This window comes from Schistocerca cancellata, chromosome 3 (assembly GCF_023864275.1).
Source record: "Schistocerca cancellata isolate TAMUIC-IGC-003103 chromosome 3, iqSchCanc2.1, whole genome shotgun sequence".
NCBI classification, from domain to species: Eukaryota; Metazoa; Arthropoda; class Insecta; order Orthoptera; family Acrididae; genus Schistocerca; species Schistocerca cancellata.
In genome coordinates, this window is record NC_064628.1 from 251,868,581 (window position 1) to 251,881,790 (window position 13,210).

The 13,210-nt window shown below is 36.5% G+C and overlaps 1 protein-coding gene across 1 annotated transcript in view; it reads right to left on the reverse strand.

Moving 5' to 3' along the window:
• Nucleotides 1–897: 897 nt before the first annotated feature.
• Nucleotides 898–13,210, reverse strand: part of LOC126174894 (tetraspanin-9) — a 530,893-nt gene continuing 518,580 nt past the window's right edge. Inside the window, exon 9 of the mRNA XM_049921317.1 lies at nucleotides 898–2,632. Within this exon, the coding sequence (XP_049777274.1) occupies nucleotides 2,540–2,632 (93 nt within the window). The 3' untranslated portion in view covers nucleotides 898–2,539. The remainder of the gene's footprint in view (nucleotides 2,633–13,210) is intronic.

A 13,210-nucleotide genomic window follows, 5' to 3' on the forward strand; every position in this document is an offset into this window, starting at 1 on the left:
TGGGAATTTACAAAATACCTTGCCAGTGTGGTGTAGCCTATACAGGACAAACAACATGCACAGTGGAAGAACAGAAATTTTGTGATTGCCTTCGCCATCCCAGCAAGTGTGCAGTTGCGGAACATTGTATCTCCAAACACACATTCAATGGAAGATTACCAAACACTAATTTTGGCCACAGGAACATCTTTCTGGGACTCCATTATCAAAGAATCCATTGAAATACACATCATGGAAAATCTAATGAACCATGACAGTGGCTACCATCTGAATAATGCTTAGAATCCAGTCATCTCCGATATTCGCTCCACACAGAGATGCCAGATTACTCTGATGACTGCGGCAAGTGGCAATGCTGAAGACAGCTGATCCTTGCAGTTCCACCAGAAACAGCACTGCTGCCAGGTTGTGTCATCATTCTGTCACTATGACTCTGACACATGCGTGGCAATACTATCACTGTGCTATATAAGGCAGAGTGAAGAACATCTTTGTCAGTCTTCTATGGCTCACCTGAAGATGACTGGCAAGTGTCCAGTTGAAATATCATGGAATGAAGTTCACAATGACAGACTGCAATCCCAAAATCTATTTAAATAAATGTTATTTAGTTCCTCTCTTATGCAACCTTCCATTTTCCCTGATTTTTCAGAGATTAACTTGTATTCTGGTTGACACAGTGTCAGAAAATCCTTAATTCAGTTCCACAGTAAGTTAAATTTTCTCCACATATTTTCAAAGGCAGAGCGTAAGCCATTCATTTGGCAGTTCAGCATATGAGGCATAAACATAACCTTAAATAAAAGGAATAGGGCTCAATGTGTACTTCATAACTTATGTAGTATCACAGACATTTTCATTTTCAAAAACTATTTTAATACAAAATTTTGTGTCCACTTTTAACAATAAAACATTAGTCATTGCCTGAATACAATAAACATAAATAAGTATAATACCTGTCCTTCAAATTATGTACAATAGTCTTAAAAAAATATGGAATGGTAATTAATTATGTTTTCTTAAACAGCTTATTTACAGGAATTCATTCATTCATTTATTTATTTGTTTATTCTAGTCTGAACTCTTCATTTCAACAAAAATGTATCCTATTAATATAAACATAAGTTTTAAATAGTTTATTTCACATTACAATAAACTAGACTCTTCATGGAACATTGTGACTGTATTGGAAAGCAAACACATATTTGAAAATCAAAATCCGACTTCTTTCCAGTGCAGGTTAAATTAGAGGCTATTTTATGTGAAAAGAAATCTTGAACTGTATTATATATGCAATTTAATAAATAATATTACACATACTGAACACTAAAATATCAGTTACCATTGAATAACTGAATTGTATTCAGAAGTGAACAATTTCTTTTAAAAAAGGAAATAATATTTATGTATTTCTTTCAGCATTATACAAAATTTAGCAATATAGCAATCTACATTTATGCCTAAATAGTGTTTGGATTAAAAATGGTTGTCCTGGAGCTTAATTCTTGCTCTGTAGCTTTACATCTATTGAGAAAGACACTCATATCAATATAGTAAATTATCATTGGTGGGTACTGCAGAGAAAATATTTTCAATGAATTACATTTTCATATCAGTTTGATGATTCACTAGCAAATAAATAATATCAAATGATGATGGAAGAAAATTTTAACACCAGCTCAAAATAAATGCATGCAAAACAGTGATGTCCAATACAACCTAAAATACTAGAGGAAAATTGTGTATTAAAATGTATTACTCATTCAATAAGAGATTCAAATTTGTTTAATAGAGGACAAAAATTTTTTCGTGTCAGTTCAATGAAAGTCATGTCAGTTCACAACTGAAATTCTTCTAGATCAAATGGAACCCTCTTAGGCATGTGTACACAGAAAAATTTGAAAACTATAATTATGAGTTTAGGCCAGTACCTGTATTAATTGAGATAATACTTCTCAGACTATGCAGTTACCCCATTGCACATTGCAAATAGTCAACTGCTGTCACTACATGTAATCAAATTTCTTGAGCCAGTAGCAATAATCTTCCAAGAATAAAAATATTTTGCACCATATAAATTTCTGATAAGAAATTTATGTGTGTTTGTGTGTGTGTGTGTACTAGCTCAGATCAGAAATTAACACACATTTTGCATCCCTGGAAGAAATATAGCTTTTGGTGCACTGAAAATATGTTAGCATAGACACTGGTATAATCTCAAACAATATGCTCACACTCAAGAACATAGAGTGGCTCTATGCATAGTGTTTCACAGTTGTTCTCCAACTTAAAAAAATCTGTTGCATCAAATTTTTTCTTAAAAAAAATCTGTTGCATCAAGTTTTTTTCTTAAAAATAAAAATATCATTTGTAGTCATACAATTAATTACTTCCAGGATTATCTCATATCTATCGGAAATTCATCACTCTTCACATCACATTTACAGAACATTTCTGTACACTCTGCTATTCAGTTTCTTATCCCACAATATCACCTCACAGATACGTTTCAGAAACATGATGTTGGCTGCTTCACATACTATGAATTTGGGTGATATGCTTTGTAGGCATGAGTAGATCTCTTATGCCGCACAGTGCAGAAAAGGAGCATTGATGAAATCAGGCCAAATAACTGCAAAGAAACATGATTTTCACCAAAATTAAATCAAATAATGAAGTACACTACTAAAAATTAGAAATATTGAGTCTTAGTATTTATGGAAACTATTTTTGTGGGGAGAAGATTAGTATGTTCAACAATATTTGTATCTGTTGAGTATTAGTTGTACAAAAAACATTATGGCAATAAATGCTTGTAGACATATGAGAACATAAACTCAGTTTAAGGTAAGCCCTAAAATAAAACAAAGTAGAGTACACTTTCATAATATCTGCCATGCATGAATTCATTTATTGTCTCATGCTGTGTTTGATATTACTTCCACTTTTTTAAAGTGTAACCTATTTCACATTTTATCATCTTAAGGTATGGCCAGTAGTGTCACCCATCTTTCTACAAATGTCTGTTACCTTTTTGATGCCCTTTCCCATGTAGGGAGTTTCTGAGATTTAGTAGAATGCCAATAGAACAATTTTAACCATGATATTGATCACTTAATGAATTAAAGATGGCATTATTTTTTTATTCATTAGTCTTCTGGAAAATCTAATGCAGTTTGCTATGACTTCCCCTCCTTGCCAACATCTCCACCCCTGAGCGGCACATACACCAAACATCATTGATTATTTGTTTGATATTTTCCAACCTCTGCCTTCCTCTAAAACTTCAGAATTCTACAACTTCCTTTAACTCTGTGGAAGTCATGCCATATTCATCACATATGTCATATCACCTTGCCCCTTCTTCTTGTCATATTTCCCCCATATTCCTGTTCTTGCAAATTCTGCAGCGGTTCTTCTCATTTCTTATCTTATCAGTCCACTTAATTTTTAGTATTCTTCTGTAACATCATATCTCAAATAATAATGTTCTCCTCTTTTCTGTTTTTCCACCAGTACATGATTCACTTTCATATAATACTGTGTACCAGATGTACATTCTCATATATTTCTTCCTCTAATTAAGGTCTTCTTTTGATATTAGTGGGCTTCCTTTAGAAGAGGAGAAAGGTTCTAGTTGTCTGTGTTATTCTTTCTTCTACCATCCTTACTTCGTCCATTGTGCACTATTTTGTTCTGAGGTTCAAGAATTCCTTCACTTCATGTGTGTTCCTCTAGTGTGATGTTAAGCTTGTCACTGATCTTATTTCCACTATTCCTCATTAATTTTGTCGTTCTACAGTTTACTCTCAATCTGTATTCTGAACCCCATTCAACAGATCCTGTAATAATTCTACACTTAAAAGAGGGCAGTGATGTCTTCAAGCAAATCCTGTGATTGATATTTTTCACCTTGAATTTTAATCCAACTCCTGGCCTGTTCTTTTATTTCATCATTGCTTCTTTGGCATGCAGGTTGAACAGTTGAGGAGAAACACTGCATCCATATCTTACACACACCCCCCCCCCTTCTTTTTTAATGTGAGCACTTTTGCTTTACTCTTCCATTCTTATTGTTTCTTCTTAATTCTTGTATGTGTGGGAATACCAAGATCTTCAAGACACCAAAACCTCCCTTATGTCCCAGAGAGAGGATCTTTGGGGCAGAAAAAACAGAAATTAACAATGCACTCTTGAGGTTGTAATGGTGTGGAACCTCTGTAAATTTACTCTGTGCAATAAAAAATTCATTTACACTCCTGGAAATTGAAATAAGAACACCGTGAATTCATTGTCCCAGGAAGGGGAAACTTTATTGACACATTCCTGGGGTCAGATACATCACATGATCACACTGACAGAACCACAGGCACATAGACACAGGCAACAGAGCATGCACAATGTCGGCACTAGTACAGTGTATATCCACCTTTTGCAGCAATGCAGGCTGCTATTCTCCCATGGAGATGATCGTAGAGATGCTGGATGTAGACCTGTGGAATGGCTTGCCATGCCATTTCCACCTGGCGCCTCAGTTGGACCAGCGTTCATGCTGGACGTGCAGACCGCGTGAGACGACACTTCATCCAGTCCCAAACATGCTCAATGGGGGACAGATTCGGAGATCTTGCTGGCCAGGGTAGTTGACTTACACCTTCTAGAGCATGTTGGGTGGCACGGGATACATGCGGATGTGCATTGTCCTGTTGGAACAGCAAGTTCCCTTGCTGGTCTAGGAATGGTAGAACGATGGGTTCGATGACGGTTTGGATGTACCGTGCACTATTCAGTGTCCCCTCGACGATCACCAGTGGTGTATGGCCAGTGTAGGAGATCGCTCCCCACACCATGATGCCGGGTGTTGGCCCTATGTGCCTCGGTCGTATGCAGTCCTGATTGTGGCGCTCACCTGCACGGCGCAAAACACGCATACGACCATCATTGGCACCAAGGCAGAAGCGACTCTCATCGCTGAAGACGACACGTCTCCATTCGTCCCTCCATTCACACCTGTCGCGACACCACTGGAGGCGGGCTGCACGATGTTGGGGCGTGAGCGGAAGACGGCCTAACGGTGTGCGGGACCGTAGCCCAGCTTCATGGAGATGGTTGCGAATGGTCCTCGCCAATACCCCAGGAGCAACAGTGTCCCTAATTTGCTGGGAAGTGGCGGTGCGGTCCCCTACGGCACTGCGTAGGATCCTACGGTCTTGGCGTGCATCCGTGCGTCGCTGCGGTCTGGTCCCAGGTCGATGGGCACGTGCACCTTCCGCCGACCACTGGCGACAACATCGATGTACTGTGGAGACCTCACGCCCCACGTGTTGAGCAATTCGGCGGTACGTCCACCCGGCCTCCCACATGCCCACTATACGCCCTCGCTCAAAGTCCGTCAACTGCACATACGGTTCATGTCCACGCTGTCGCGGCATGCTACCAGTGCTAAAGACTGCGATGGAGCTCCGTATGCCACGGCAAACTGGCTGACACTGACGGCGGCGGTGCACAAATGCTGCGCAGCTAGCGCCATTTGACGGCCAACACCGCGGTTCCTGGTGTGTCCGCTGTGCCGTGCATGTGATTATTGCTTGTACAGCCCTCTCGCAGTGTCCGGAGCAAGTATGGTGGGTCTGACACACCGGTGTCAATGTGTTCTTTTTTCCATTTCCAGGAGTGTATAATCATGTCTTATATCATTTGGTAGTGATTCAAGTATGCCTTAGCACCCTACTTATGTACTGTATTTATATCCATCTTCCCCTAATTTGTTATCTACTTTTAGGAAACTTTAATAAATTTTGCATTATTTTACATTGTTGAATGTTTTTTCTTGATTAGAAAATCCTATGAAAGTGTTATTTTTATTAAGTCTTGCTCACATTATCAAGTGTAACACCAGAATTACCTCTCTATGGCTTTTACCTCTCCTAAGGACAGAACAAGTCATCTAATGGGTTCTCAATTTTGTGTGTGTTTCATTTCTCAGGAATGTGGATGCATGATCTGTTAAGCTAACTGTATGGTAATTATCACAGTTATTTACCTTTGATAAATTTGAAATTGCATGGATGATATTCTTCCAAAAGTCCTAATGTTTGTCTCCAGTCTCATATATTCTACACACTAATTTTAATAATCATAAGGTTTCCACATTCTCCCAAATGATTTTAGAAATACTGAATAAATGTTATCTATCTTCTTCCTGCCTTGTTAGCACACAACTCCTTAGAACTCCTGTCAACCATATTGTAATTATGGATCCTATATGGCTTACAAATGAACAGGACACCCTTCTTCTATCATGTCAGCATTCTCACACAATGACAACAAGGGAGGGGGCCAAAATTTATTAGCAGGTGGAGGCAGAGAGGAGTAGGTGGGGGTGGAGGGATGGAGTTGGAGGAGCAGAGGCAGAGGTGATTAGTCAAAGAGGAATTGGAAGCTAGTTGAAGAGGGATGGAGAGGTAGTCAAAAATGGGGGATATGGCTCACTCCATGGAAAGTAAGCAGTGTAAAACAATTTTGAGATGGAAAACTTTCAATCACTTTGTAATTAGTAATCAGCCTGCACTGTATCTGAAACCCTGGAATACACTGATCACAGGCAATTGACTAAATGTGTAGAAAGTTCTACTTGTACAAAATATGTATGTGTTTTGTAAACAGAACAGCACAAACACTGCTCTAATTGAGTTAAATGACTGTAAGTATTCTGCAGAGATTCATGAAACCAAAAATACTGAGATTACTAGCATTTGATTCCACCAAATTGGAAATAAAATTCTACAGCTAAATATATCAGATAGTTTATTGGAGTGGTCTAAAAAATATTTCAGAAGCTATTTTCTATAATTCCCATTGTTCTAGAATTACATATCCTTTCTGACTACAAATACCATTCTGATGCAGATGCCCTCCAGCTTTACTTAAGTAGAGCTGAATATACCAATACTTCCACTGTCCATATAAATGATGATTTATCTTCATTGCTCAGATGGATGCAAAATCTGAGGCTAAAACCAAATGTTAAGAAGTCCCAAATAACTTTACTATCTTGTTAGATGTTCATGAGATCTGAACTTTGATAGCTTTTCTCTCTTACTAATCTCAAATTGTACTTTAATATTAAATTTGATTACATTATATGTACTCTCCATTCCAATAGAACCATAGTGAGGAGATCCTCCAGCATTTAGAACATGTCAGAAAAATAGGAATGCACAATAAGTACTTATAAAGAAAAACAAATATGGTAATGTAACTTCCACAGCCCCCACATGAAATGGTCTCCTGAATAAAAATCTTAAAAACATTTTCATTTGACTGTTAATGAGTAACTTGTAAAAAAAATCTAAATTTTCAATATACTGAGGTGCATGTGACATTCTTAGGCTATTGTAGCCATGCATCATCAAGCAGAAAAAATAATTTTTGCAACCTAATACTCAAATTATTTTATATTATTAGTAATTACTTACACATCCGTTGGTACTACTAAGAAATTCAAGAAGTAGAAGATGCTTGGCACCAGTAATTCTTTTAGGCTCCTGTTAAACTGAAATTAATAGTGGTCAAACTTTGTATGACTGATGGGTAGTTATTGGAAATGTGTATTCCTAAATAATGGACACCTTTCTGGACTAAAGGTTTGTGGAGATTATTCTTATTTGTAGTATTGATTCTAGAAACTGAGATGTTTGTTTGAAAAACATAGTTTTAATGACAAAAATTTCATTGAGGAATAAATAGATCAGGATGCAGCAGTTATTACCCCTAGTTCCATAAATAGGCCTTTGCAAGATGTTCTTGAGTTCACACTACAAATAATTTTTATATGTACACTTCTGACATTGTCAGCATGGAGGCAATTTGTAGTATTATGTACACTGAATAAATTTTTATCTGCCAAGATCACTAAAATCATTCATTCATATAGATCACCAGAATCAACAATTTTCTGTTGCTGTCTTTGGATCTGCAAAAATTGGAACCAAAAATGGTAGGCTACAGCAACTAACATAACAGATTCAGATTCTTTATTCACCATTGACCACCTGAGGGGGAACAGGCAATTTACATGGATATCATAACATTTTCCTTGAATAGTACTTAAAGCTAAATGAGCATTGCAAATAGTACCCATAGATGATAACATACACCATAACATAAGCTAAATACATTCAGTGACATCACATAATGAAATCCTTAAAAATTAATGTCGATTGATTTTATATTCATAAATTCTGCTATATTGTAAAAAGGATTGATTAGTAACCAATCCTGAAGCTACTTATGTGAGCCGACCGAGAGGAAAATGGAAGTTTATTAAATATTTTTAGACTATTGATTAGATGGTAATTCCCTGTTCTTGTCAGCCAGTGCCTAGGTATGTCTAATTTAGTTTTGCCTCTGGTATTATGGTGGTGTATGTTTTCCCTCATTTCAAAATCTGCTATATTGTTTTTTGCATACAATGCTGAGGCATATATATATATAAAGATTAATAACGGTTAATATTTTCAGCTGAATGAACAGTGGCCGGTGGTGCTCTGATCTACAAGAATTGCTCATTGCCCATATCACTTTCTTCTGAATTTTTAGAACTTCAGTGAAGTGAAGAGAGTGTCCCCATATCAGCAGTCCGTACTCTATATGTGACAAAGACTCCAAAATAAATAACTCTTAAATATTCTTTTGTCACCAGGCTCCTCAGTTTCCACATTAAATACATAACTCGAGACAATTTTGCGCAGGTATGGTTGATGTGTGTTTCCCACGTTAACTTAGAGTCAACGTGAATTCCTAGAATTTTAACTGCTTTCACTTCTACCTCTTTTGACAATCCTAGTATAATATGTTGGTTTTTATCAGGATTGCAAAGCAGTGTATTTGATGAGAACCAATTTAGTGCTGCTTCCAGACCATCTTGCATCATATCTTGCAGAACTGATATGTTCTCGTGCTGAGCAAGCAAAGTTGTGTCATCAGCATAACAAATAACAGTATTGGGGATACAATGGCATAAATCATTGACTGCAATTATAAAAAAGAAGGGCCCAAGGACAGAACCTTGTGGGACTCCTGTCTTAACTTCTAGCAATTGTGAGTCTCTGTTTCTGACAGAGGCAAACTGCTTCCTATTGTTTAGGTATGATTCAATTACTGCCAATGCAGAGTCTTGTACGCCATAGAATTTGAGTTTAGCAAGTAAGATATCATGAGAAATGCAGTCAAATGCCTTACTTAAATCACATAAAAGAAGTGAGGCTTTATTTTTATTTTCGTAGGCTGTTATTACTTCATTCACAATTGAAAGAACAGCAGTGGTGGTATTTCTTCCCTTGCGGAAGCCAAACTGACTATTAGAGAGTAAGTTATGTGACTCAAAGTAGTAGTTTAGTTGGTTATAAATAAGAGATTCAAATATTTTCGAGAAAATGGAACTATTGAAACTGGTCAGTAATTTTTGAGATCATGTTTGTCCCCTTTTTTATACACTGGGATAACTTTCAATATTTTTAGAGTTGTAGGATAGACTCCAAACTCTAGACACCTATTAAACAGAAAGGCCAATGGTTCACTAATTATATGCACTGTTTTTTTAATAATGTAATTGGACAACCAAGAGTAGTCCATACTCTTGGAGTTTGAGAACTTTGCCACTACCTTTGTAATCTAAGCGGGTGTGATTGTCCTCCATTTAAAGGTATTGTTTGCAGGTTGTTGTTGTGTAAGTAGATCACTTGCATTAGTGATTGTTGTTTCAATTTTGTTCCTAATATCACTTACAGAGCCCATGAAAAAATGATTAACTTTATCCAGGTAAAGAGCTATGCCATGTTCATCATTCCTGCAATGCTCTTCTGCAACAACATTCCATGCAGCTTTGCACTTATTAGGAGCCCCTTCAATGTATCTTTTGTATGCTGTTCTTTTTGCAACTCTAAGCTTAGTTCTGTAGGTTCTCTTACATTCAAGATATGCTTTGTACAATTCATCTTTCTGCTCCGTTCCATCTTTAAGAGAATTTTTATACATGTTGTACAACGATAACACATTTTCCCTCGTATTGGTAAGTTCATCTGTGTACCACTTAATGGTTCTCTTTATAGATTGGATTTTATGATTGATTTTTATAAGAGGAGAACAAGAATACCACAAATCTAAATAAATTTTAATGAAGTTCTCAAAAGCAGTTTCAGTTTTATTTATTCCCACTTGACAGTTATATATACAGCCCCACTTAATATCTCTGAGTTTCTGAATGAACTGGTTTACTACTTCTTCCTTCTGCCCTTCAGCACACACAATTATATACAACATTTTCAAGACATGGAATAACAACATACCTATATTTATATCATTACATAATCGTCACCTTCAGTACAGTAAGTGGTGCTGTACAAAGAAAGAAAGTCCATGTTGGTATCATGAGGTGTATTAGATGTAGGCATGTCAGTTTTAAAATAACAGCTAGGTACACAAATTTTATCACTCTGAATACACATGCTCACATCCACCACCAATTTTCAATTTACAGATGCCAGTGTGAACATTCTTAGTGATACGTAAGTACATCAGATGGTGCAGCGGTAGCACAAGGTGGTAGTATCATCTCACATTAGAATAAAGCATGTATCTACTATTCCACATATAAAAATTATTATCATAACACACAAGCCTAATCAGTATTTTTCAGTTTATAAAAACTGTCAGCAGAATCATGTGCAACATTCATAAATCATAATTTATGCATATAATTTAACTGGGTAGGTAAAAAATCTACTCACCAAGTGGCAGCAGGAGAACACACACACACACACACAAAATGGTTTTACATATGCAAGCTTTCAGAGTAAGTGGCTCTTCTTCCAGCAGAAGGGGCAAAAGGCTACAATTTATACATTAGCCATTTTATATAATTTTAGAAAACTTTTTAAAAAACTTTTATAAAAATTCTGACCAGTCCTTCACCAAATTTTTCTTTATACAAAATCACAGTCAATATGACAATCTATAACCGCTTAAAGGCTCTCTATGTACAGCTGATGGTATAATATGTAGGTTGATTTTAATACATGCAGGAGTATCTCAGTATCTACAGACACAGATATCATATTTAATGAAGGTGCATGCATAGCATATGTACCAACAATGCAGCTATTTTATGTTTGTTCTTTTATCATCAATTATGAAGTTAACATGAGCTTACCCATGACAACACTTTGGACATGGTCTAGGTGAAATATTGTCACCTATTGCCTATGTACACTCTGACTGCCTGATATCTAGGTGAACACATTTCCAATGTTTCATATAACCAATGTGCAATTGTTACATCATTTGGGACTGAAGTCACTCTTAAACTAAGCCCATGATTTAGCATTACCAACTCATTCTTACATATACCTGTGCTAGAACAAATGTGTTCACGTGGTATTTACCATAGATGACTAATGCCAAAAAAGCCATCATATAACAGAATATAGCCAGTGACCAAATCATTGTAATTTTAAAAACATTTTTACATCAGTGAAAGAGATTTAATCTAAATATTGTGTGATGAGTTTGTACTTAGATGCTGGGTAATCCTGAGTTCACTAGACATGGAACGAAGTGTTGTTGCAAGTAAGTTCTTTTATGCATTACACCTTATGAAAAGGGAAAAATACATAGTTCACTGGTTCAGTTAGGAGCAATTGTAATCCCATGCGATAAATTAATTGTACCCCAATACATCAATTGTGGAAGAGATTTCACCTAAACATCTGGTGACTAAATTGCAGATAATCAAATGACATATTGTTGTATACAAGCTAGTTCAAACAGCATATTTTCCAACAAAAATGCAAAATATTAGTTATAACTCCATTGGTAAATAGATACAGAGTGTATTTTCCAGATGAAAAATGTAATAATGTATTAATTGCATATTTGAAATGTGTGGTAACAGCTGTAATTAAATTAGCTCACTTATGGCATTATGAAACATATACAAGATTTTTTTAAAAAGTTTCAGGTTCATCTCATGTAATTTGTTATTAAGAACTGTAAAAAAATCAAAAACTGGGCGATAATGCAATTCTGTATTCAAATTTTTCTTAAGGAATTGTTGTAAAAATGTTTTTAAAATTATGATGATTTGGATACTGGCCATATTCTGTTACGTGACAGCATTTTTGACATTAGGCATCTAAGGTGAATACCATGTCAACACACTTGTTCTAGCACAGGCATTTGTAAGAGTGAGCTAGTATGCTAAATCATGGACTCAATTTAAGAGCAATTGTAGCCCCACATAGTGTAACAAATGTACTTTGGTTATGTTAAACACTGGAGAAGTGTTCACTTAGACATCAGGTGATCAGATTGTACATAGGCAATAGGTAATTATATTTCACCCGGACTTTGATTGACATGTTGTCATGGGTAAGCTCATGTTAACCCTCCGACAGTGGCGCATGTATCTGTGAGATACATGACCTACTTTTCCTCTAATATTACCGCAATGAACAGTGGTAACGGTTTGCTGGCCCACGACATCTTGTGTCATACCTTTCTTATAGCTTCACAGGAATTTCAGTCTTATCCCGATACTGACAAGGTCATAAATGAGTCAGGCGTGGGAACGTGTACTGCCTGTATCTCTCAGATACAGCGCGCCTACTTGGGTAACACTTTGTTGCCGCTAATGACTGCAGCTGTTGCATTGTTTGCAGCGTAAGCAAGTCGGCCGCGTTGTTGTCGTCTAAATGAAGCAACATTTTGTTGTAGCTACGTGTACTCTCTTTCAAAATGAGTAAACGATATGATCTAGAAAATCCTAAGGATTTGGAAGAAGTACATCGCCTTCTTCTCGACGACAAGGTATCCATTGAAGATGAAGATGATCTTGCAGAAACTGATTCAGAAACCGAAGATATACTCGAAACACGATCTGTAGACTCAGACACAGATCATGAATTTGATGAAGAGGAAAATAATGAAGCGCAGGAAATTTATGAACATTACTATTTTGGTGAGTAGAAAAGACAATAAATATGCTTTCAGATGTAATAATAACAATATCTAATAATGGTGTAATGTACTTATTTTTTTATTTTAGGTAAGGATGGAACTAAATGGAGGAAAGTGCCTTGGAAAGCAACACAGACACGGCCTCATAATATACTAACCAAACTGCCTGGGCTAGTTGGAGACTCAAAGGAAA